Below are 26,506 nucleotides of genomic sequence, written 5' to 3' on the forward strand. Positions count from 1 at the left end.
GGAGAAAAAGTTCGAAGAGTTGGAGAAGCTTGGAGACTTACTTGTTCTAGAGAATTCCCAGAGTTCAAGCAGCCCCCCCCTCAGGGCTCTTCTGGTGAACAACCACGTCCCTGTCTGTTCTGACCCCACAGAGAGACGCTCATCAACCAACCTTTTTGAAATCACAGACCGGGTGGAAATGGGGCAGATGGCTTCCATGTTCTTCAATAAAGGTAACCGTCACTCAGGGATAGTGCGTGGGACAGGGGCACATTCGACCTTTGCTGAGCTCCTGGCCTTGGTCGTGGGGCTTCCGTGTTGAAGGGTAGGGCACATGGGTGTTAGAACACAGGAGGAGCTGTCCTGCTGCAAGGCCTGACCCGCTTTCCGTTGTCCTCCTGAGGTCCCCGCTGTCCCCTGGCCTGAAGAGTAAGGGCTATCCATCCTACTAGCACAGCTCTTAGGGCACTTTCCAGAAAAGAAGCCATAGGATTTGCTGCACATCCCTGTCCCCTGTCAGCCAGCAGAGGGCACTAGGAGCCCACACCAGTTTTACCCAGTGAGGCAACATGCTCCTTCCGGGCTCTGCCTGTTCCTGGCTCGCATTTGCTGCAACCCGCAGGTATCCACCTGACTGCAGAATCTGCATCTGCCAATCCTTTTCTGCCTCTGTGGTAAATCTTTTTTTTTTTTTGAAAATGGGCTGTTTCTGGAGTTTAATATTTAGTGCCTACACCTAACCTGGGCCTCCTTCCTAGGGCATGGAGCATAGCCTCTAAGCTATCTTAGAAGAAACTTCTGCCCCTTTGTCAAAGCCTCCGCATTTGCCAAGCGGGGCATCTTTGCCAGTTCCTTCTGGTCTTGCGTGTGGCTGTGGAGAGAAAGGAGGATTGCAGAAATAGGAATCTTCGTGACTTGGGACTCAGCACTCAGTTTGTCCTCAAAAGTGCAGATTGGTGACTGGTCCAGGATGGGCGCTGACTGACTGGGCCAGCCTGGTAGGGGATTGCCACGGTTCATCAAAGCCGGCTGGGCTGGTTCAAGCCAACTTCTGTGCCTTTCCTTTGTTCTGTTTCTGTCCCTCACCATCCACTAAGAGCACTTGAGTGTCCCGTGCCCCTGCCAGGCAGCCACTCGGAGATCTCCTCCAGACGCAAGCTTGAAAAGCGAGTGTACTTAGTGGGCAGGCACACTGCTCGTCAGTATGTTCTGTGCCTGCCCCGACTGCTCTTCTTATTTGTGTGTGTGCATGTGTATCTGCGTGTGCGTGCACATGTGTGCATGTGTGGAGGGGCCAGAGGCTGACACCAGGTGTCTCCCTCCCTCTCTTCCCTCCTTAGATTTTAGACAGGGTCTCACACTGAACCTGTGAGCCTGGAGGTCACCTGTTCATCTAGGCTGACCGGCCAGCAGGCTTAGCAACTCTCCTGCCTCCGTATCCCCAGCGCTAGGGTGATAGGAGCATGTCTGGCTTTTTTCTGGGGTACTGGAGATCTGAACTCAGGTCCCCATGCTCCTGCCCTGATTTCTTTAAGGTTTCTACACACTAGTGGTTTGTTCCGTCTTGTCTGCCCACGTCTCGTATGAAGTAGCACATGTATATGGAAGCAGCCCCAGCTGTTGAGGAGCCTCCCCAGTACCTCCCGCAGGACTTCTCAGCCTTGGCACCGGTGACGTGGGGCTGGTCACCCTTTGTGGCTGCGCCTGTTCCCGATCGTTGTAGGATACTGAGGCAGTGTTTCTGGCCTCCTGGATGTGACCGTCAAAGCTCCTCAGACACTGACACATGTCCTCTGTGAGGGGTGGGCCGCAGACCTCCCCCTCAGCTGTGTTTAGTAGCTCAGACCAGGTTGTTCTCATCACCTTTGGCGGAGCTGCACCCTCCACAAAAGGTTCCCCAGGGTTCCATGTTCATTTTTTGTAATTAGAAATGCCAGGCCCAGACATTAATGTCCTCTCAGGAAGCTCATTGATCCTCCGACTTTGTGTCTGGTAATGAAATTTTATTGATCAAGGAGGGCTGATGGCAGTTCATAAACAGCCGATGCTGTAGCTTTCGGCAGGTGGCCGAGAGGGCCTGGGAGGAGGTGATGCCTTCTCACAGGGACCACGGGCTTTGGAGAGGAAAGGCAGGCTGAGTGGGATGTACCTAGAGTCTGGGGTCATGAATGACAGACAGCCCCGGGGGCCTCAAGCCATGTTAGGGTCAATTCTAACATGTCAGGTAAGGGTATGACGTCTGTCATGTTTAAAACAGGTGCTGTGCCTATGCCCTTATGGGTTGTGTGTGTGTGTGTGTGTGTTTTCCTGGCCATTTTGGTCAGGATTCTGAGGAGCAGAGTGACCTCACATAGCCCAGGACTGACTGTCTCAGGCTTTCCTCTGGGGACCTGTAGACTGTCCTGAGCCACCAGGATTAGAAGAGAACTGTTACTTCATTTTTCTTTCTGTCCTCAGAGAAGCCAGCCGCTTAAGACTGGTGACATCGGGAACTTGAACACTTAGTCTAAATGCAAGCGTGGAGCCGGGTGTCTGAGCCATGAGCCTTAGGTGCCAGTGCCTGAGCTTCTCCAGGGCATCAGCCTGGATCTTTGGACCCAAATCCATTTCCCTTTTTACATTTTTATGTATTTATTTTGTTTGGGTGGGGCTGTGTGTAGGGCATAGGACAGCCTGCTGAGATTGGCTCTTCCCTTCCACCATGTCCCCTCCAGGATCAAACTCAGACCCTTAGGTGTGGTGGCAAGCAAGCGCCCCCCCACCCCCCGAGCCGGCTCTCTCACCCTGCCAGTGTAGATTTGATTTCTCTCTCTCTGATCTCCAGGCCTCCCTGAGCTCTCTCAGGCACCAGTCCTAAACTGATGCATCTCCTGCCAGCCTCACAGTGTAGCCAGCTAGAATAAGAGACAAAAATTTGGGGTCATTTTTTTCTACCTTCTGTAGAAGGCAAATGGCCTGAAGAACTGAGGGCAGCAGAAGCAGCAGACTCAGCCATCAGAAAAGAACGCGAACGTGTCTGTCTCTGGCTCCCTGACCTGTGGCTTTGTTACTTTCAGTGGGGGTCAACTTGTTCTATTTCTGCATCATTATTTACCTGTACGGAGACCTTGCCATCTACGCTGCAGCTGTGCCCTTGTCCCTCATGCAGGTGACCTGGTGAGTAGCCCCTCATTTTCCACACTGTTGCAGACCCATAGGCCTCCTCCACCAGCAGGGCAGAGGGTCTTCCGTCGAAATCCTAAACAAACCCATAGTCCCTTCTCCACACATCAGGGGCCAGCTGTGTCCTCTCTCCTCACAAGGCATGTTCTATATCACGCTGTCCCCTTTCCTGTCCATCAAGAAGGTAACTTGGATTCCTGGGCCTCAAAGTCTTGGTACTGCAGGAACGAACAAGTGTGGCTTGTCCTAAGAGGTGGTTTATGAAAAGTGCAGGCCCACGCTCGCTTCCTAGCCAAGCAGGGGCTTGTGCTAAGCCCAGGTTTGTTGATTGCTCTCTTTAGCAGTGTGTCTGGAAACGACTCCTGTGGCGTGGACACAGATACCAAATACAACGACACTGATCTGTGCTGGGGGCCCCTGCGCAGAGTGGATGCCTACCGGATCTATCTGGTGAGTGTCCTCTCCCGACCTGGGGCACACCAGGCCAGTGTGAGTGGCAGAAGTCTTTGAACCATCTTCCTTTTCTGTCTCAGCCCTTCCTACAGAGAAGGGCTTCCTACAGAGTGTGCACACTGCCACACTCCGGCTCCAGAGTGAGGTCTTAGCCTCAGGGTCAGATTTGGCTTGGAATGGGCCTCTAGGTCCAGGCCAGCAGATTGCTGTGGACTAGCACAGTTTGAGGGGTACCTGCAAGGTCTTGTGTTCCAGAGACTTTCTGGGTGTTGGCCTCACTCCAGGACAGCGAGGTGCACACAAACAGGTTCTGGGTCTCGTGAACAGACTAGACAAGACTGGTCCATCTTACCAGACAGCCTCTACAGACAGGTTGAGCTCAGCGCAGCCTTCTTCCTGTCTTCCCATGGATGAGGGAAGAGGATGAATTGCCTGCCTCACTCTTGATTGCTTTGTGCTGTGGCGTGGTGGGGGTGGAGCTGAGTAATACTTCAGACAGGCTTCAGATAATAGGACGGCAAGGTTCCAGAGGCCATTTGTCTCTGCCTGCTTCAGAGACGGGCTCAGGACTGTTTCCCTCCTGCTTGTGCGGCGTCCCTTAGTCCTTTCTGCCCCTGCTTGGTTCCTCGGCCCTGGGCATGATCAGGTGTGCTGGATGCCACTCAGTCCTGGCCGTGGCAGCTTTACTGATAGGAAGCGGCAAGGAGAGAGTGGGGTCTTTCTGCCAGTAGCCTCGTGACTTGGGTCATCCCTGGCCCAGCTAAGGGCTCCATGGACCCTGTCAGCTATATTGCTGGGGTCTGGACTTCCTAATCTCAAGGACTACTGAGTGGGTTTCATATTTCTGGCCAAGTAGGTTCCTGAAGGACCCTGCGGGCAAGGGTTCCGGAGATGTGTCTTGTCGGTGTTTCTGTGGCTGTCACTCCACGGTCTGTTTCCCCCCTGAAGCATGCAGCCTGGCTAGGATTTTGTGTGCTGGTAGAATTTCATCCTTGATCCTCCCGATGAAAGTCCGGCAGGTATTTGATAGCAAGTTAAATCATCCAGTGTCTGGGGCCACCTCTGCAGCTGTGGGAGTGGGCACAGGAACCCATCAGGCAGCCAGGCGCCAAGGCAAGGGAGGTCCCGCCAAAGCTTTGTTAGCCTCTCAGCATCTCAGTGTGCCATGACTAAGACCCCTCCAAATCACTTCCTCCTCAGGTATAGGGAACAGGAGGAGAATGAGGAAGGTGTCTGGGTGCTCCAGGGAGGAGTGACAGGTACTGGGTCCCCACCAGGGGAGGCCACCACAGTGTGCAGACTCTGCCGGTATACCCCTACCCTGCAGCACAGTAGGTACTGAGCACAGGGAGTACTGGCCGCTGCCATTTGCTGGGTGAATTACTCAGAAGCTTTGTTATCGCCGTGTTAAATTGTTCTCTCAGTCTTCTCTGTAAGCCTTCCCCGTGATGGACGCCGCCCTCCCTGAGTCCCAGTAACTGACAGAACAGAAGGAGCCCCTCAGGAAAGCAGAGAGGCATTAATCCCTGCCTTCGTCTCCCAGATGCCGCACTTAGAGCTCAGGGAGCGAATTGTCCCGGTGCCTGCCAGCCCTCCAGCCTGAGAGGCCCAGCCTTCAGAGTAGGACGAGGAAAACTAGTGCCCCCCACACCCCAGAGCCTCTGGGTAGTAGGCACTGTCGTACCTGAGCCCCAGAACCTGCACCTTGCCTGCCTTCTTCTACCCAGTTCAGAGGGCTGATGACCGGGCAGCATCTTGGAAGTTGCTTTTCAGCTTCACGTGCAGTTCCCAAGTCTGTGGTCCAGGAAAGAACACAGCCTCCTAAAAGCAGTGCTAGGGCTTGTATCTGTCTGTATGTTCCCCTCCCCCAAGGAGCTAGAGAAAAAGATATCAAAGGTGTTGGCATCTTTCCTCAGGCTTGAGTCTCTGGCAGACGCTCAGGGCATCTTTCCCTCCCAACTAAGGAGAACTATAGACCCTAGCAAGCAGCCTCTGTGGATCTCAGAGGTGGGACCAACGTCCTTTAACCTCTGATCATCCAAGTTCAAGTGGTCCATCCCTTCCCAAGGCTCTGGCATGCCTCTCACCCCAGCTGGTCTGGTTTTGTGGCTCTTCAGGGTCCACCTGCAATGTTAGCGGATCAGCAAGCAGGTAGGAGTAGACTGAAAGAACCCTCCCACCCCACACGTAAACCATCCCAGGCACATGGCGCCCTCTCCCGCCAGCCTGCATCTTCAGAGGGACTCCGTCATGACCGTGTCTTCATTGCTATTCTGGAACAGTATGTTCTGTGGGATAAAGAAGCAGGCTTCTCTATTGTGGCTTAATTTGCAGACAGTCCTCTGGAAAACCAGCTCAGGAAAGCCCCTGAAAAGCGCACGGAATAAGAATAGGTGGGGCATTAACTACCTCTGAGACCAGCCTATGGGTAGTGTCTGATGACATAAGAAGGTGGCTTTCTCCGCCAGCAGCTACATGTTGGCTCCCAAAGCCCCTTCCCTTAAGACATGGGAAATTCCTCCTCCCTTCCCAGTGCCCTTGCTGGCCCCCAGCCACTTCCCGTGGTTCCCAGTGCAGCTGCTGAGCCAGTTTCTCCTTCTTCATCCCCCTGTTAGCCTTGGATCAGGGTGCTGGGGGTGCTGAGGGTCCCTTGCATCACCCACTGCTTCGAGTACACCCTCAGGTCAGCAGCGACCTGGGGACTGTCATTCGGGCCCGTGAGAGTTAACAGGATCTGCTTCGGGTGACTTTAAGTCCTTGTCCCCCTTCTCCTGCTCCTCTGAAAGATAAAGTGGGAGAGTGTGAGATGCCCTGACTCTAAAGAGTCGAAGTCTTGCCTCTGCACTGACGCCTGTCCTCACGCTGGTTTTGGGAGGGACGAGAGTCATAATGTATCAGGGACTAGGAAGACTGAGTGGTGAGGTTGAGAAGAGGGCTCAACAGGTAAGGTGAGGACCTGAGTTAAGATATCTAGCGCCCATGTGAAAACCAGGCTCGGAGGCATGCGTATCTAACCCCAGCGCGGGGTCAGGATTGGACGAGAAGGAAAGCGAAAGGATCCCAAGGGCTCATGGCCAGCTGGTCTTGCCAAAATGGTGAACTCCAAGTTCAGCAAGAGACCCTGCCTCAAAAAATAAGGTGGGGGTTGATACTGGGACATATGACTGATGCAGGAACATGTCGCTGGCTCTCACGTGCTCACATACAAGTGGGTGCACCCTCACACGCATACACTGCACACACCTAAGGAAAGAAACACGTGCCGTTTTGATTCTGTGCCACAGTGCCAAGGAGCCAGGGCCCAGTGAAGCGATGGGAGTGTATGTGGTGGCGCTCTGCCCTAGGGCACTCTCCTCTGGTGCCTGCTGAGGCTCTGGTCTGCAGCTCCTGGGTCCTGCAGCACTTCCAGCCTGCCATTCTGCCTCTTGTCCTGGGTCTTCAGCCAGCATCCATCCTCCCGCAGGTCATCATGGGTCAGTGGAGACTGCCCAAGAGCTGGAAGCTGGCAGCATCCGCCACTTCAGGTGGGCAGATGCTGCAGGGTCACGGGGTCTTCAGCCAGCATCCATCCTCCCGCAGGTCATCATGGGTCAGTGGAGACTGCCCAAGAGCTGGAAGCTGGCAGCATCCGCCACTTCAGGTGGGCAGATGCTGCAGGGTCACGGGCATCAACAGGCACCAGCCCAACAGAGCCCGAGCACAGATGGCAGAGCTGAGCTTAGCCTGTGGGAAGCCCAGCCACAAACTGGCCCTGTTGAGCGGGAGGGCTTGCGATAGGACAAGGTGACCCCAGTTTGCCCTCAGCAGGAGTCGTGAGATCCACCTCTGGGGCACAGCTGACTGGGAGGAGAGATGCAGCCGATTCACAACTGGCAGGGCCCCTGCCTCTCTCTGGGTGGAGGTCATCTTCCCCGGACTCCATCCAGAGTCATCCTTGAAGAAGAGGTGGGGCTCAGAGCTGCGCTGCTCGTCAGCCTCTTCCTAGAGAAGCAGGTCACCCTGCCAGGTTACATTAGGGGGTTCCTCCTGAGCCTTCTCAACCCCCCCTTTTGATTGCCCCATGCTGTAGCGCAGCTCTTTGCCTGTGACATTTAAAACAGCAGTTAGTTCCTCTTTTCAACCCAAATGTTTCTTCCTAGAATATTGAAGGCACAGACAAGCAAGGGCATTGTGTCTTCTTCATGAGGGGTGAGACCTCATAGCCAAGCTCTGAGAGCTTCTCTATCGTAGTTAAGTTCACTTCAACGTGGTGAGGCTTGTTTGCCGTTGGCCTTCAGGGCACTGTTTTGTTTTATAGCTAGGGGCTCTTGTAGTCTCAGCTGTTTGTGAACTCATTGTGTTAACCATATCATCCACCTGCCTCCACCTCCCCAGTGCTGGGATCATGGAGTGCTCTGCCACACCTGACATTGGCATGACGTATCAGCAGTGGCTTCTGTGTGCCTCCAAATCACACCATCAAGTTCATGCTGTCAACCCAGAGAGTGGCTTCCTCAGGCTCCCCGGATGGAGGCAGACATCCTGGCTCAGTGGGCTATCCTCAGGTCCTCCCGCAGACTCAGGACAGAGCGCTCTGTTTGCAGGGCAGCCCTAGCTATGCTGCATAGCTTGGGGATACCAGCTTGCCAGTCCCACAGCATGACCTCCACCAGGGACCGGGCTGCACTGGTCTGACCCTCCTGTTGATTTTGAGGTGTTCTCTTGTTACTGCTCATTCCCAGGGAGCAAAGTAGACTTTTCCTAACACCGCAAGTAAGGCTGGAAGGGAGCCTCTTCCCAAGGACATTCCCTTCCACTGCCAAAGTTGCTCTGTACTTTGAACATCAGCCGTTGTGCCCTGAGGCTGTCTAGCATCTGCTAATAAGTGGGTCACCGCTGCCACCGCTTGAATATTCATCCTTACCCATTCTGGGGCAGGAGGTGGCCTAGAGGCCTTCAGGACCAGTGAGAAAGGGACATTAACAAGGAGCGGAAGTCTTGGGAGCAGCAGCAATGTCACAGGACCCGACTGCTCTCCAGGTCACCGTGATGCGCCCCCAGGCTGACACACACTCAGACCATGCAAAGCCGCCAGAGAAAATAGTGTGTGTAGCACAGACCCTGGGTGGAAACAGGGGAGACAGGAAAAGGAAGGGGTTCTCACTTAGGATGAGGGGGTAAGAGCTCTGGTGAGGCCATCTATGGAGGATCCCAAAAGGTTGGTCTCTGTTAGAAACCAAGGGCCCAGAAAATCCAGCAACCTGGTGAGAGGTGTCTTTGGGGAGCATCCTTCATCCTGTGACACACCCACAAGTTAGGACTCACCGCAGCATCAAACTGGAGCCAGTCAGGGTGATTCTGGGTGTCTGAAGTGGGGGGCGGGGGAGGCAGGCAGTGCTTATGGGTTGAGGGTATCCCGGTGATGTTTTATAAAGACAGGTCTCATGGGCACAGTGAGGGACGCCCATCTCCTCTCCTCTCCTGCCTCCCAGCATGCTTTTAGGCAGCGCCACCTTCATTTCTGGAGGCCCTGCATACTTGGGTTTGTTTTGTTGGTCACTCACCCAACTCTCCCTCCTGAAAGGATGCTGGTCACAGCCCAGGTGGCCCCACAGATGTGAGCAGAGCAATCATGACCAAATCCAGTCCTGCAACTCGGAGGGTGTGGCCCCCAGACCCAATTCATCCACACACTTGCTGAACCCTCTCCTTTATTCCAGGAGTCAGGGACTTCGGGAAGGGAGAATTTCTCCCCTACTCCCTGGAAACTCAGGTGCCTGCTCTCTGGGCCTAATGTGGAGTGAAGCCCAGCATCTGGCAGTGACCAAGCTCGGGTTGGAATGACAGCCGTGGAAGGATTAGCTTGTCTCTTTCCTTTACAAGGAAATCAATAACACGGGAACAGGAACAGCCCTGTGGCTTTCTTTCTTGGAGAACTATCCTTGCATCTCATACAAGAGTGGCTGTGCGTGTGTGTGTGTGTGTGTGTGCGCGCGCGCGCGCGCGCGCGTGTGTGAGCATACTCTCCCCACCCCCTCTCTAAATGACATTCAGACTGCCTGTCACTTGCTCCAGCACTGGCTTGTTTTGTCAGCCCCTGCTAGGACACTGTCATTCCGCTGTGGTCACTCAGGCCTCCAGACCTTTCTGTTCCTGTTTGTTCACGGCCACGAGCCCACCCCCTCCTTCCTGAGGACACCCGGGTGTCACCTCCCCGAACCACACTATGACAACTTCCCTCTCCCCCTCCACCACATGGCCCTCTGGGTGTTGGGCTTGAGCTCCCTCCTCCTGCTCAGTGAGAAAGTTGTTTTTATTTTTAATGGCACTCTCGGGGACATGGGTTCCGTCAGCCGGCATTAAGCCCACCGTCCATCATGCCCCGTGTCTTGCTGCTCCCATGGCCAGTACCTGATGCACCAGCTTGGAGGACATTGTATAACCCCTGTGCCACCTCAGTGAAGAGCCCACTTCTGGGACTCAGGGTCCTGAGGCAGCAGGCAGGTTTCCTGCCTCAACTGCTTCCTCACCCCGCCCCTCATACGTGCTCGTCAGCGTCCCTCAAGGTAAAAAGGGCCACCGCTCAGACCCCGCACATCTCCGGCACTGTTAGAATGCCATGCCTCGCATGCCCCAGATTTGGCTCCTTTATCCAGAAACTAGTGCAGCTTTGCAGACGGCCTGTCCCCAAAGTGAGCCACTTCATTCTGAGGCACCTGGGGAGATAGTGGCTGGACTTACCTGGCGGCTGGCCCTTTCCTCTCTCTCCTCCCGAGTTCAGGAATGCTAGTGGAGGCAGGCATACTGGTATCTTGCCCCTGCCCCCAGCATACTCTCATTATGTGAAAATACAAACATATTAAAAAAAAAAAAAAAAAAAGCCAGGATCATAGGTGCTGTCCTATGGAAACTGAAACCAGCTGGGGTAACTGTTAGAGCTGTCCCCGCCTCGCTGGAGGTGTGCCGCAGTCCCCGGGGTGTCTACGGTGCTGTCCTATGGAAACTGAGCTCTTGAAAGTGGAACTTGAGGACCCATCTCTTGTGTGAATAGAGGCACTGGTATTTGTGTACCTGGGTCCAGAAATTCAACGCCTGGCTCAGGTAGCTGGAGAAGCAGGCAGATGCCAGATTGGGTGGTCTCCATAAACAGCCCACCAAAGAGTAGTTCCAGGGACAGCCCCTCCCAGCCCCACACATGGACCCCTGCGCTAGAGAGGCATCCCAGAGTCATGGCACACACCCACGCCCACGCCATCACCAGTTTGGTTGGGGAGCTTCCAAGTAGGTCTCCGTGGGGCGCGTTCATCCCTGCCGAGGACCTTCTGCCCTGTGCTTATTCCGGACTGTGTCTGTGCACGCTGTGCACACTCAGACCCCAAGCTGTACTCACGAGCCCTCCTTGTTTGTGAGCAGCAGGGCCGGGGTAAGAACGTGGTGTACCGTACGTCCCCAGCCACCAGATCGATCCTCACCCCTGCATCTGCATTCACAGGCACATGTGCGGGGTTTCCGGCCATTACTGCAGGGGCTGGGCCCTGGGCAGGTGCCCATAGCTCAGCAGTCCAGGCCACTCCCTTGCTCTGTATGCCCTCCACGCCCATGGCTGAGCACAGGGCTAAAAATGACTTTCTACTTTGGTTGGTTGGTTTAGGTTTGCGGTGTTTTGTTTGCTTGTTTGTTTTAACTTGTTTTAGCTTTAGTTATGTGTGTGTGTTGGGGGTGGGGGCATGTGCTCACGTGAGGACCAGTGGTTGTGGATCCCAGAGGGCAGCGCTGCACACCCTGGAGCTGGAGTCACAGCAGTTGTAAACTGCCCGGTGTGGGTGCTGGGAGCCCAGCTCAGATCCTCAGCAAGAACAGTACACATTCTTAACCACCAAGCCTTCTCTCCAACCTGGTTTAGTTGTTTAAGAGGGTCTTGTGCTGTAGTCTAGGCTGGCTTTCAATTCACTATGTAGCCCAGGTTAGCTGTGGACACATGATCTTCTTGCCTCCGCCTCCCAAGTGTTGGTATAGCGCGTACCGTGATACCTTCCTTATACATTATTTATTATGTATACAATATTCTGTCTGTATGACTGAAGGCCAGAAGAGGGCGCCAGACCTCCTTACAGATGGTTGTGAGCCACCATGTGGTTGCTGGGAATTGAACTCAGGACCTTTGGAAGAGCAGGCAATGCTCTTAACCACTGAGCCATCTCTCCAGCCCCTTCCTTATATTCTTTAAGGAGATGCCCTGATTGTTGACTTCAGGTGGGACACCTGGTGACCCTGCTGGGTTTGGGTAGGCAGGACTGTTCCTCTGAGAGATGTTCACTCTCTAGGATGCATGTTATTAGCAGAACCCTTCTAAATAGTGGCTATCTTAGTTATGGTTACTATGACTTGGGTGGCACCATACATGGTGGGATGGATCATTCCCTAGTTAAGAAAACGCCCTGCAGGCTTGCCGATAGCCCGATCTTATGGAAACATTTTCTCAGTTGACATCTCCTCCTCCCAGATGACTCCAGTGTGTGTCAAGTTGACATCAAAGTGTTCAGCACAGGGGTCCTGGGGGCAGCAATAATTGCCTAATGAAATGAAGCATCACTCTAAACGAGCATGTTCCCTCACATAGCTGTGTTCCAGCCCTGGCTCTGCACACTGGCGCCAAAGCAATCCAGATGTGCACATAAGAACTGCGTGTGCATTCTCCAGTGTACGCTGACCCTGCAAAGGCAGAAGGAGCCCCGGAGCCCCAGAGGGTTTATAGGCAGCAGAAAGCAGTGTGAGGCACAAGTGGGAAGGACTCACTGCAGAGCTAAACAATTAGGTGCATATTAATGACGCCGTGTGATTAATGAGCACGAGCTCGGGAAGTCTTGTGGATGAGCTGAGAAGATGGAGACACATCTTAATAAGCCTTTAGGCTCAGGGAAGTGCTGCCTACGGTGTCGCTGAGCGGATACTGTGGGAGTGTGGTCACAAGCCACCCAGGGTGTTTCAGTTAGCCTGTGGCAATAGCTTTCTCAGCATGGATCAAAAAATGGTTCCGAGAAGCCTTGGCAGGACCCTTGGGCAGGGCTGGGAGGTGCTGACACTTTGTAGCCAAGTGGATACACCCCCCCACCCCACACACATGCACCCCACTGTCCCGGAGAAGCTATGCTCCCCCAGCTCCAGCAGCAGGTGCGCCCTCTAAGATGACTTCCCAGCTGCCCTTCCCCCGGGCCAGGAAGGAGGTCTTCCATGGTGCTTCTCAGTGTCTGGATCCTGGACTGCAGACCAAGATGCCCTTGGTCAAAAATATGGGTGGGGGAGATGGGATGCAAGATGGCTCAGTAGATAAAGGTGTTTGCCATGAAAGTCTGGTGACCTGGGTTTAATCCCCAGAATTCATGTTAAGGTGGAAGGAGAACTGACTCCAGAGTTGTCCTCTGACCTTCACATACATACTGTGGTGCGCACGTGTGCATGCACACACACACACATACTTTTTAAAATTAGTGTGGACTGGGATTCCAGGCTAGCACAGCCCAGTAACAGAGAGAGCACTTGCCTAGTTTGCAGAAGGCCCTAAGTCAGGTCGTCAGACTGACATGGTAGATGCCTAGGTCTCATGGGGGAAGCCTAGGAATCCATCTTTTACATTGGTAACCTTTCCAGCACAAGGTTCCCCCGTCCCAGAAGAGACTGTTCTGGTCTTCTTAGCAACCTACTTTCCAAGTACTGTCATGGAAGGGGTGGGTGGTCAGGGGCTTGCAGAAAACAGAAATTGGCCAGACCATCCACAGGTTCCCCTGCCTAGGGTCACTAATGGTGCCCCCGTGCCCACGGGGGCTGCTGTGTTACCTGAGAGCAGCGGGTGCTTTCCCCGTCCCTACCAGAGGGTCCCCTGAGCTCCCTTCAGACTTGCTGCTTGGGGACTGCAGATCCCATGGCTTGTCAGCTCCCTGTGGAAGGCACCTCCCACTGACCAGCAGCTGGGGAGGAAGTTGGGGTTGCTAGCGTGATGTCTTGTACCCAGTTTGACAGAGCTCATTCAGCAGGCAGCTTGATGTAATGAGTCCTTCCCTCCTCCAGGATTACTCAGTTCCCGGTCTGTTTTGAGGTCAGAGATCAGCAGAGAAAAAGAGGTGGGTCCAGCTTGGCCTGTGTGTTCCTCTCTGCAGCGCTCTCATACCTGGGCACCTGACTTCCCTCCCCCCTCCCTCCATCCCTCCTCCAGCTCCAGCATGGAGCAGTCTCTCCTCCATCGCTTTTCCCCAGAGGAGAGTATAGCTAGGAAGGGAGGATGCGGAGATGTTGTGATAGGAGCGGCGGGGAGAGTCCCCGGCACCCGGCCGCCCGCATGGCTAGCTTATGTCCCAAAATAATTACACGAAAATTGTATTCTTTTAAACACTGCTTGGCCCATTAGTTTCAGCCTCTTATTGGCTAGCTCTTACATATTGTTCTAACCCATTTTTAATATTCTGTGTAGCACCACGAGCTGGCTTACCAGGAAAGATCTTAACCTGTGTCTGTCTAGAGTGGGAGAATCATGGCGACTCACTGACTCGGCTTCTATCTCCCAGCATTCTGTTCTGTCTACTCTGCCTACCTAATTTTCTGTCCTATCAGGGGCAAGCAGTTTTATTAATTAACCAATGAAAGCAACAGATAAATACAAGACCCACCTCCATCAAAAAGCAGTTCAGGGGAAAAAGGGTTTATTCAACTTACAATTTCAGATTACAGCCCCTTATTGCAGGGAGGTCAAGGCAGGGACTTGAAGTAGCTGGTCACGTCCACTAAGAGCAGAGAGGGGACGAATGCTTGCGTGCCTGTCAGTGTTTGGCTCCCTTTCTTTACTGTCACAGTCCGGAACCCCTGCCTAGGGAATGGCGCCACCCACAGTAGGGCAGGTCTTTCCACATCGTCGTGATGAAGACAGCCCTTCACAGACATGCCCACAAGCCAAACTAGTCTGGGTAATCCCTCGCTGTAATCTTAGGTTAATTCTAGAGTGGATGAAGTTGACCATTTAAATTTACCATCATACCCCCAATGTGTCCTCCTCTCGCCATGGGGCTTTCTGCAGAGCCTATGCTTAGGCAAGTGTATGTTATGTATTCTTCTTTTATTATTTATTTTTGTTTTATGTGCACTGGTGTTTTGCTTGCATGTATGTCTGTGTGAGGGTGTCAGATCTTGGAGTTACAGTTGTGAACTGCCTGCCATGTAAGTGCTGGGAATTGAACCCAGGTCCTCTGGAAGAGCAGTCAGTGCTGCTGAGCCATGTCTCCAGCTTCATAGGTTGTATATTCGTGCCCTACCTTCTAGTCGGCTGCTGAGCCTGGGATAGTTTTCCCTCTGTCTGGAACAAGTGGCTAGCCTCGTTGTTCTCCCTATCTCCTTCTTAGCAGAAATGATTAAAACCCGCTGTAACCTCATTTGAGCCAGGCATCTTGGCACACACCTGTAATCCTAGCATGCAGAGAGGCAGAGAGAGGCAGATGGGTTCTCTGTGAGTTCCAGGCTAGCCTGGTCTTTATAGCTAGAGAACCTCTGTTTCAAAAGGAAAAAAATTAAACTAAATTGATACTGAAAAAAAAAATTGCTGGGCGGTGTGGCACACGCCTTTAATCCCAATACTCGTGAGGCAGAGGCAGGCGGATCTTTGTGAGTTCAAGGCCAACCTGGTCTACAAGAGCTAGTTCCAGAACAGGCTCCAAAGCTACAGAGAAACTCTGTCTCGAAAAACCAAAAAAAAAAAAAAAAAAAAAAAAAAAAATTAAAACTGAGAGGAGCCCCACCCAAGGTTCCAAGTACACTAGGTAGTGCATTTGATGGTTCCTTGCTTAAAACCCCTGGAAGCACTCCGTGAGGTGGGACCTGAAGCCTTCCACTTGGCACTCTCTCTGTCTTGCCTCTTAGAGCCCCTCCCTTCCGTCACTGTCTACACTCCTGATCCACATCTTCCAAGGATGCTCACACTCTGAGCCCTTGTCATGTTCTGGCTTCCCTCCCCAGTCTCAGGATCCTCCTATCCTCCATGGGCTCAGGGATTCTTAGGGTCTGCTGGTTTCTTAGAGCCAACTACTGCTGGGTAGCCACTGCCCTAACCCAACAAATCCAACTCCATAGATACAGCCGGCTCCTCTTATCCCCAAGGGATAGCATCCTCTGGTCCTCACCACCAGGACGGGTCAGAGCACCTTTGGGGGGCTGCGTTGGAGGGGAACAATTAAAAGCCATCCACATGCTTGGAAGTTGCAGGCCCCGGCTCACCACACCTGCTCCCCTGCCAGCTCTTCTTTGTGCCTGACCTGCGCACAAGGAGTTACCAGAGCAGGGCTGCCTCCACAGTCAGGCCTGTTCCTCCAGGCAGCGCTCTTAGCTCTCCACTGCCACAGCCCACTGTGCATGTATACGCATGCCCATTTGTGTACACGCAGGCATACACGCATGCACACTATCCCACCTCCCCACCCCACGTGACCTCTCAGCTGGGCCTGGTGTTGCTGGTTCCCACCTCACTCCATCTCGCTTGTGAGGAGACAACCATCCATTATAAACCCTGATGGCTCATAGTCATTATGCGAATGACTGTGTGGGTTTTCCACAATATTTATCTTTTCCCCCAAACCACAAAGGTTGTAGCTCTGGCATCAGATTCCTGGAACTCTGCCCATCGCTGGGTGCCATCTGGCTTGTCAGCTGAGAAAGACCACACAGGCATGCAGGATGGGCTCAAATGACAGGGCCGGAGAAACAATGTCTGTGCCAGGCTAAGGCCATCCCACCTGCCCAACCTCCTCCCCTAGGGGAGCCAGGCTGAGGAGGGGATGGGGAGAGATGAGTGGAAGGCACAGTCCCAGGCAGCTGAGTGCGCTAAGCAGGAAATAGGCTTTGGATACAGGTAACCCCAGCTCTAATCCCAGCTACAGCTAAGTAATTGAGATTTTGGACAAAGCTTTTAATCCCTCTCAACACCTGTCTTCTGAAGTGGAACCAGGAGCCAGGATTAGAAAGCGGTCCTACCTGGGAGGCAGTCCAAAGAGCTGGTTCCCCTGCCAGCTCTCAGAGCCCTTTCTCCTGGCCCCAAGGCCAAGCCTCTCTAGATGATCCAGTCTCACAAATCTGGGAGCTCCGGGAGGCTCTAAGCGAGGAGAGTTGATTGCCAACAGCATCCCTCGGAATGCAGCCCCAAAGCCACCTCCCATTGGCAGGCGTCCTAGCCACTGGGGACGTTGCCTGGACCAAGTGCTGGGCCCGAGGGACTGAGGACGTGACAGGGTCTATGGCTTGTGTTCTGGGCAGACGTGGGCCCCTTTGGCAGGAGATGGCACGCGGAACCTCCAGACCATCGGTCTGGTGTTGCAGGAACCCCGCTGTCCTCCCAGGCTACTCAGGGTGACTTTCTTCCTCAGTCAGGGGAAAAGGTGGTTTTTGATTTGCATCCCAGGACGCCACAAAAACCTGCCACAAACTGAAGGTGACTCAGAAAGCGGACTATGTGGGTTCCTCCTTCTGTTCATTTTGTTTAAAGTTGTCTTCCAAAAGGGAAGCAGGGCTGGGGGGATCAGTAGGCCCAGATACTTGCTGTGCAAGTCTGCAGTCTGAGCTTAGTTCCCAGAACCCACCCAAAGGTAGAAGGAGAGAACCAATTCCATGGTTTTCTCCTCTGACCTCTACGCCTGTGACATGGCACACATGTGCCACCATAGTAAATAAATAATTTTTGATGGGAAGCAGAGGGCTGGAGAGATGTATTAGCAGTTAAGAGCCCATACCACAGCGGGGCAATAGTGACACACGCCCTTAATCCCAGCACTTAGGAGGCAGACACAGGTGGATCTCCAAGTTCGAGGTCAGCCTGGTCTACAGAGTGAGTTCTAGGGTAGCCAGGGTTACACAGGGAAACCATGTCTCAAAGAAAACAGGGAGAAAAAAAAATAGCCACAGAAGAATCCACACTGCTCTAGCAAAGGATCTGAGTCGGTTCCCAGCACTCAGATCCAGTGGCTCACAACCACCTGTGAGCCAGATCCAGGGGGGAGCAGATACCTCCGACCTTCATGGGCATTTGCACACGTGTGCACATACCCGCACACAATTAAAAATAATAAAAACAATTATAAAAGGAGGGCAGAAAGTTTGAGAAGGGGCCTGGAGGTGTGACAAATATTCAAAAGTGGTTTTGCAGTCACTGTCTTCAGGAAATAACAAAAGTGACCCCCAAAACTGCTTTTCAGTTGCTTCTAGTAACCGCCTGTGTACAGGTCCAAGTCTCCAAAGAGGCAATGGTGTGCCCTAGGCCCTAAGGCAGCGTTGCTCAACCTGGGGATCACAGCCCCTGGGGGGGGTCAAATGACCCTTTCACAGGGTCACCTAAGACCATCAGAAAACAGATATTTACATTACAATTTATAACAGTAGAAAAATTACAGCTATGAAGTAGCAACGAGAAAAGCTTTATGGTCAGGGGTCAGCACAACATGAGGAGCTGTGTTATAAAGGGTCAAAGCATTAGGAAGGTTGGGAACCACTGCGCTGAGTCTTGAGGCAGTGCCTTGTCTTGGATTTCCCTTAGCTTCCTCCTCCCTTCTCAGAGCTAGTCTGAAAGAGTCCAGGAGACCCCATCATCTCAGCTGCCCTGAATGCACTGACCCTCAGCTCCGTGCAGGAGGCGGTCGTCCTTTCCCAGTCACCATGGACCGGAGGGAGGGCAGGCTCTGGGCTTACAGGGCTAGCGCTGTCTGCATGCAGGAGCTGCTCATTGAGGCTCCCATAGTCAACAGCTCCTAAGACAAAGCAGCCCCCCTGTCTAGGTTTCCTCTAGAATCATCTTCTCAGGCTCCCCAGGTTCAGAAGAGAACGGCATTTCCACCAACAGCTTTGAGATTGCTGCCCTGGCATCTACATGTGGCCATTCCGGATCTGTATCAGGCACCTCAGGCAGGCTGCCAGCACCTTTTACTCTAGTTACCAGCCCAAGCCACGGGACCCTCATGGCCAGCCCTGGTTGTTAGACTACTGCTGGGGGGTTTTGTGCTCCCTCACCCCCCAGTCCACCCACGCCTGCGCCTCTGTTCTGCAGCCCAGTGGCTGCTTCCTCTTCCTCCTGGAATTTTCACATTCAGTTCATTGTTGCTTCTTCTTAAGCGTCAGCATCTTCCAGCAAGCCACAGGCATCTTGCATCCCCACTCTCCAGTGCAGAATGCACGGAACAGTGCAGCAATGGGGGAGGATTCTGCCCGAGGGTGTGACAAGACAAGAGCAAGATTTGCGGGGCACCTACTCTCAAGAGGCACATGCTTGTTTGGGATGGACTGGGCATCTTCCGTCTTCACCTGCATCTTTCTGTCCTGGGTCCATTCTGAATTCGTCCTCCAGGTACCTTCTTGGTGCTGGCTGGGAGAAGGTAGGGTAGAACCAAAGACACTGAGACGTAACCACCATCAAACGGTGTGTTCTGCCAGGAGTTGGGCAGACACTAGTCACTGCTATGGAGTGGATTATTGCCCCGAAAGAGATGTCCCAACCTCCTCCGTCTGCCTTCATTTCCGTCTATACCACGGGAGCTAGAAGATCAGTGAGGAAGGGCTTGGTGGCATCTCCATTGTGCCCGGGTTAGTGCTGAGACCCGGCAGCCTGTCCTGGCACAGGTGGTTTCTTTGCCAACAACACTCCCCGTTCTTTAGGTCAGCCTACCACTGAGCTGATTGTTATAAGGGTCCCAGTTCATCTGTCCAGAGCAAGTCACTTCTGAAACCTTATAGTTTGGTGTGAAAAAGCCCTCCTCTCCATGGCATAACAGCGCTTGTCCTAGAATTCTGGCAGTGAGCCGTGACAGCAGTTCTCTGGTCTTGGCTTGGCGCACATTCTGTGGTTGACATGGCTTCCAGTGTAACATCTGTTCCTCCGCTGGTCATCTTCATGGTGATGGCCCTCTCCTGAATGATCAGAAGTACTTAACTCTCATGAGTATTTGAACCATTAGTAATCTCATATGGGCAATAAAAATAAAATAGTGTGTGGTAAAGGGTAGTGCATGCAGCTGGAGGCCAAAGCAAGGTCATTTACACCCAGACGGAGCATAGCAAGACTTCATCTCAAAGAACCAAGAATGAATAGCATTGACAGAGCCTCCTTTGCATGCAGGTCTTGGCAGTGCTGTAGTCCCATGCCTGGGATGCTTGCAGAGTCAATTGCAGGGTTAATGTTGCAGCGATGCAGCACCGTGGCCACGGCAGCCTGCTTTTCTGCCTTTTTGGTTTCTCTGAGACAGTGTTTCTCCCTGTAGCTCTGGCTGTAACTCACTCTGTAGGTCAGGCTGGCCTCAAACTCAGAAATCTGCCTGTTTCTGCCTCCCAAGTGCTGGGATTAAAGACATTTGCCACCACTGTCCAGTCTGGCAGCCTGCTTTCCTATAGAACTCAGAACCACCAGCCCAGAGGTGGCACTACACATCATCAGCCCCTACAGACAGATCTTACGGAGGCATTTTCTCCGTTGAGGCTCCCACCTTTCCTGCAACTCTAGCTTGTGTCAAGCAGACACAGAACCAGCCAGCGCAACTGACTGCTTGTCAGCTTGACACACAAGCACATCATCGTTGAGCCATAACCTTTCCTTTCTTATTCGTCCCCAAGATTAAGATCAACATTACAATATAAACATCCCAAATTTTAAAAAGTCCCACAGTCTTTTAAAAATTCAAACACTTGGAACTGGAGAGATGGCTGCTCTTCCAGAGGTCCTGAGTTCAATTCCCAGCACCCACATGGTGGCTCACAACCATATATAGTGGGATCTGGTGCCCTCTTCTGGCATAAAGATGCACATGCAGATAGAGCACTCATATACATAAATAATAAATCTTTTAAAAAAAACAGCCGGGCGGTGGTGGCGCACGCCTTTAATCCCAGCACTCAGGAGGCAGAGGCAGGCAGATCTCTGTGAGTTCGAGGCCAGCCTGGTCTACAAGAGCTAGTTCCAGGACAGGAACCAAAAAGCTACAGAGAAACCCTGTCTCAAAAAAAATCAAAAAATAAATAAATAAATAAATAAAATAAAAAAACACTCAGCCAGGCAGTGGTGGCAAACTCCTTCAATCCCACCACGTGTGAGGCAGAGGTAGGTGGATCTCTGAGTTTGAGGCCAGCCTGGTCTACAGAACAAGTTCCAGAACAACCATTGCTACTCAGTGAAACCCTGTCTCAAAAAAAAAAAAAAATCAAACTCTTAAAAATTTAGACTCTTTAAAATTCAAAGTCTCTCCCTCAACTGTGGGCTCTTGTCAAATCAAAAATAAATTACTTTTTTACTTCAAGAGGGAAGAACCAGGGCACAGTCATAACCTGAACAAAGTGAAACTAACCTCCAACAGTGAAACTAAGTCAGTGCCCAATTGTGTGGGATTCGCTCACCATCTTCGGACTCTTCCAAGGGGCTCCTCCAGCTCTGCCTCTGCAGCACACACAGCTTGTCTCCTAGGGTCCAGCCAGCCCCACTTCACTCCTGGTGCTGTCCTTGGTGGTCATCCCATGATGCATCTCCAGACTCCTGCTATCCCTTGCTTTCGACAATAACCTCTTCCGGGCTCTTTTCAGGGACTCCAGCCCTGTCTCACAGCACAAACCTCAGCTGCGCTCCATGACCCCTTCATGCTTTCAAAGCCAGCACCCCCTGGGGACTCTTACACTACTAAGTTCAGCTGCCAGCACAAGATACAACCTTGACCACCTCTGGAACACTGCTTCTGTGTGCTGACCCTAAGGAAACTCTCTGTCTGTCTGTCTGTCTGTCTGTCTGTCTGTCTTGGCTTTTCCAGACAGGGTTTCTCTGTATGTAGCCCTGGCTATCCTGGAACTTGCTTTGTAGATCAGGCTAGCTTTGAACTCATAGAGATCCACCTGCCTCTGCCTCCTGAGTGCTGGGATTAAAGGCTGTTGGTCTCTTGTTAATCACAGCTGATTCTTCATCTCCAGCTGAGCAGTCACCACAGATTCTTCACACAAAAGACCTGGTAGAGTCTCTGCTTCCCTTGGAAACTTCACAGGCCAGGCCTCCATCTTCCGCATTTTTCTCAACATTCTTATCTCCAGGTTTCTACGGAACAGCTCACCAAGCTTCAGACACTCTGTGGCTTTTCTTGCCCAAAGTTCCAAAGTGTTTTTCATAATCTTCCCCTCCAAAAAAGACGTGATCAGGTCTGTCACTGCAATAGCCACCATCCTGGTGCCAGCTTCTGTCCTTGTTAGGATCACTGTTGCTTTGATCAAACACCATGACCAAGGCAACTTGGGGAGGAAAGGGTTTATTTCAGCTTACACTTCCATCGCTTAAGGAAGTCAGGACAGGAACTCAAACAGGACAAAAACCTGGAGGCAGGAGGTGATGCAGAGACCATGGAGGGATGCTACTTACTGACTTGTTCCCTATGGCTTGCTCAGGCTGCTTTCTCATAGAACCCAGGACCACCAGCCCAGGGATGGCACCACCCACAATGGGCCTGGCCCTCCCCCGTCAATCACTAATTGGGAAAATGCCCTACACATGATGGACTTTGAGAAATTGAGTGACTCAGCAGAGCAGGCTTAACAAGGACATCCGTACCCACTTCCCACCCCATCCCTGCGATCCGAACTCAGTGCCCCTTCATGCTCCCACTCAGAGCTCACCTGCCCGTTGTAGATGAAGCCCCAGAAGTTGTGATTCAGGTAGGCAAATAAAATCTCCCAGCCCCGAATGTTCACAGCCACTTGAGAAGTAAAAATAGAATCCTTAGCATTTCTTCACTACGCTTCAAGGACGCGTGGCAAGTTCAATTAGGGATGGGTTCGTGCCGAGATGCTATTAACCCCAATTAGCTTTTAACCCCTAGCACTCAACAGGAACAGCCCTGCAAGCTTGGCATCCCTCCCTTCCTCATTTGAAATACCCTCCAGGATCAATCCAGACAGCTCAGCTGTGCATTTGGCATCTGGCCATCGCCACTTGAACCCACTCCTCTGGGGCTGACGGGCTCCAAGCCTGTGAATTCTGCCCTGAGCCCTTCCGGATTCTGTGTGTTTAGCGAGGCCCTGACATGCAGCGGTCCATCCGACGCTGCTGTTTCTAAGAAGTGCCTTTATCTGCCACGCTGAGTTAACCAGGGAAGCCCTGGGTGGGAAGCCATGGAGTGGAACTTGTTGACCTTTGTGTTGAGACCCCAGAAGCTGTGGGATGGAAAGTGCCAGGATCCTTGAAAGCCCCATCCCACTCTTCTGTGGGTACCATAAACAGAAACCTCACCTTTAGAGGATGTAAAGAAACAGGCACTTGGAGAACTGCCCTCTTGGTGAGGAAGTTGATCAGTGCCCATGTAAGGGTACATAGTGGCCAGCAGGGTCCAGCACACCCTCTTTCAGTCCCAAGCCTTCTCTGGGAGTGAAAGATAGCATGTGAGCGGACTGCCCTGGACCATCTTCCTCTGTCTGTCATGTGCACCCACAGAGGTAGGAGGGACACCCCCACCCCCCGGCTGGATTCACAGCTGGTGTGCCTCCTTGAGTCCTTCCCACTATCTTATTGCCAGAGTTGAAGTTCTGATCAAAAGCTGCAGGCCACTCCATGTCTTCTTGGCAAGGGAAAGATGAGAAGCAGGCATTAGGGGGTTGCTTGTTGTTCAGGAAGAGCTGATGTCTGGGTTGTGACTGGGAATCCTACCAAGAGGTAGATGCTTCCAAAAGACCAACCCCTTTGAAGGCCTTTAGTTCTTTAGGCTTCTTCTAAGATGCCACCTCTCGTGGTTACAGTCCAGAGGGCTCCCTTCCTTTGGCAGGGGGCTGGGCAGCACTGCTGATGGCAGGAGCTGAGTGCCAGGCTCCTCTCCTTCTCTCCTTCATATCCCGCCCCTTCCTCAGCTCTAGGATGGAGCCAAGGGCTTTGCTTGTGCTAAGCAGACAGTCTGCCATTGAGCCATACCTCCCAGCCCTCCAAACTGTTTTTGGAAAGAGATGCCCCCCCCCCAACAATGTGATCGTGTTTCAACAGGTGTGTGGCTGCATAACTGCCTGGCTGTGGCAGGAAGGGTAATAAGGGGGACAAAGCAAATCAGCAAAGCTAGGAGGGGTGCCTTTCCCATCACTATGACGACACCTTCCTCCCCGGCACTTCATCAAGTGCAGCATAGCCCACGGATACTCATCCTGTCATGTGTGCAAAGTCTTCTCTGGCTGTTGGAACAAGCAAGGATGTGGTCCTTGCCTTTGGTATGCTGACTCCCCTGTGCAGGAGCAGCCCTGTTCCCTACAGGACTGGAGTCACGTGGTGCCACCATGCACTGATGATTCAGTCACGAGCCCTGGAGAAGCCTGAAGTAACTGCAGAGGAGACTGGCATTTGAATGAGCGTTGGAGGTGGGGCCAGAGAAAGGAGCCGGCCAGCAGGAGGGTCCAGACGGCAGAGGCATGAGGGTGGGAATTAGCTTGACGGGGTGGGGCTGGGGGCAGAGGAGGTGGATGCAGTAAACTGGGCTTGCAGAAACAGCCGGGCTGTGGCAGGAAATGTCCTGCAACTTTCTTCCTTCGCCCCTGAACTTCTCCATCCTCCCCGTCTCCTCAGTCAGCGATCACTACCTGCTCTGAGGGCCTTGCACATGAGTGGGGCTGTTAGGAAGCCTCACGTGTGGGTGCAGATGTAAGGGGCCTGTGGCCTTGATCGGTGAGGCCATCACAGGGTGACTTTGATAGAAGTGGAGTGGGGAAAAGGGGGGACAAGGAGGTTGAGACCATGATAGATTCCTGTCTGGCAGTGGGACTGAGCTTTTGGAGCCTCTTATGGCTAATGTGTGATTGACACCAAACGTGTGCTTTTGTTCTGTTTATCTGGCCAGGAAGATTTGGGCACAGGGAAAGCAGGCATCGCCCTGTTACACTTGATGTGACTGTCACTCATGTATTCCACCCTCTAAACAGCAGACCGCGCGCCTGTATAAGACGAGAGTGGGTGGAATTAGAACCTTTCTTCAGAGCATGCCGAGTGTGGTGGGGTCAGCCCAGGGTGAGCATGGCTCGGCCTCAGCAGCGTTCTTGATCTGCTTGTCCATGACACAGTATCCGCCTCCTGGCTCCTGCTCTAGAGTGGGCAGCTGAGGCAGTGCACTGCCTGCGGAAATGGAGGCCCCAGTCAGAATAGCAGTTCTCTACCTGTGGGCTGTGTGGACCTGAACTACCCTTTCACAGGGATCTTCAGACCAACAGAAAACACAGATGTTTGCATTACAACCCATAAGAGTAGCGAAGTTACAGTTAGGAAGTAGCAACAAAAATAATTTTATAATGGGGGGGGTGTCACTGCAGTATGAGGAACTGTCTTAAAGGGTCGCAGCGTTAGGAAGGTTGAGAACCACTGAGTTACTTAGAAGCTGAAGTCTCAGCACTTCCTGACCTCACCAAAACCCTGTGTTATTGGGGGGGGGGAGTCCACACAGCCCATCCAGCCTGTGTGAGGCCCCAGCACCTGCCCCAGGTCATCTGGTCCCTGGTCTGTTTCGGGGGACAGAGGCCTGGGTGTAGACAGGATCTTTCTAGTCTTCATTCTGCCATTGAGCCTCATTTCAATCGCCGGTTGAAGAGATTCAGCTTTTGGCAACCCTGTTGTTTGGTTCATGGGCTCGTGTGTGGTGTTGTCCTGCAGGGAGTGCTATGTGGCGCCTTTGGGCACCTTTCTGAGCCGTACCTAGGACTCCTGGGTTTAGAGAGAATCTGTGGTTTGGAGGACCTGTTATGGTAACTGCAGAAATCTAGTATTTGAGTCAAGAAAGACTGGAGATGGCCGGACGCTTGACGCCTGAGCAGCTGAGGTGAATGTCGTTTGCCAAGGGGACATAGGAAGGCAGACAGCCTTGACAAACAGGAGACTCCAGAACATTCTAAAAAAGCAGCGGCTGCGTACTGCCTGCAGTGCCTTGGGAACATGTGCTGCCTCGTGTCCATCACGGCTCTAGCAAGGTTGCTGTGGGGCCTTTGGTATGCAGCAAAACTCACTGACCCAGAAAGAGAGATTTGAGTGGCCCTGTTTGCCCCCTCCCGGTCTGTCTCAGACTTTATTCCCAGAAACCAGCTTGAAGATTTCATTAGAAATCAAAGCGTTGCTGGTTGTTTTTTTTTTCCCATTTCTTTTTTAAAGGAAACATACTTGGCTGCCGTGACGGGTGTCCCTGCTTCCTGTAATGAGGGGCGACAGGAGTCCTTGAACAGAGACTGAGCTGGAGCTGATCAATGGCATTTGGGGGTTGGGAAATTTGTTCAGGAGCCAGCGAATTCCTAATGTCGTGTGGGCTAGACTGGAAGACCCAGGGGATAGGCCGTCTCTTGGCTTTCTCGCTCGTCTCTCTGTAAAAGGGAAAGAGCGCACCTCACCTGACTGGGGGTCACTCCGTGGTGGACTCTACCCTGCCTGACCGCAGCCAGCTCTCTTCCTGCTCCCACGCCCGTCCTCTCTCTGGATGCTCGCGCCTGCAGTCGCTTCGTTCTGCCTCGAGCTAATTTGCAATGGACACCTGTTCCTTAATTAGCCCCAGCTCCGGGTCAGCTGCTTCATCTGGGCTCCCTCTGCTGTGTGAGCTTGCGCCCCGCGTGAGGGCTGCTGGGTGGCAGGGTGTCTATGCTGCCTGTGACCTGGTGGGCCCTGAACTTGCTCATCTGTGAAGCTGAGCACTGGAAGGAAGCACAGCCACTGTCCGGCCATCCGGTCACAGCTGGAGCTCAGTCCTAAAAGCTCTCTCCCACCAGGTCCAGTTGCCAGGGCAGACCTGGCATCTGGGCTAAATATGGAACGCTAAGCCCTGGGCCCTCATTCTGACTCTCTGTCACTCACTTGGCCCCAGGGACCCTCTGCACCTAGGAGTCTACCATGGAGTTTTATGAAATGGGTATCTCATGTCCTGGAGTCTTTTCAAGGATGCGCTGAGGATGA

At 52.8% G+C, this 26,506-nt stretch overlaps 1 protein-coding gene across 1 annotated transcript in view; it reads left to right on the plus strand.

Annotated features, from left to right (window-relative positions):
- The window catches only part of Tmem104 (transmembrane protein 104), a 63,211-nt gene that overhangs the window by 14,254 nt on the left and 22,451 nt on the right, over positions 1–26,506 (plus strand). The window contains exons 6-8 of the mRNA XM_057773440.1: positions 132–212; positions 3,036–3,135; positions 3,483–3,591. Coding sequence (XP_057629423.1) covers positions 132–212; positions 3,036–3,135; positions 3,483–3,591 — 290 coding nt within the window. The remainder of the gene's footprint in view (positions 1–131; positions 213–3,035; positions 3,136–3,482; positions 3,592–26,506) is intronic.

This window comes from Chionomys nivalis, chromosome 7 (genome assembly GCF_950005125.1).
Source record: "Chionomys nivalis chromosome 7, mChiNiv1.1, whole genome shotgun sequence".
Lineage (NCBI taxonomy): Eukaryota > Metazoa > Chordata > Mammalia > Rodentia > Cricetidae > Chionomys > Chionomys nivalis.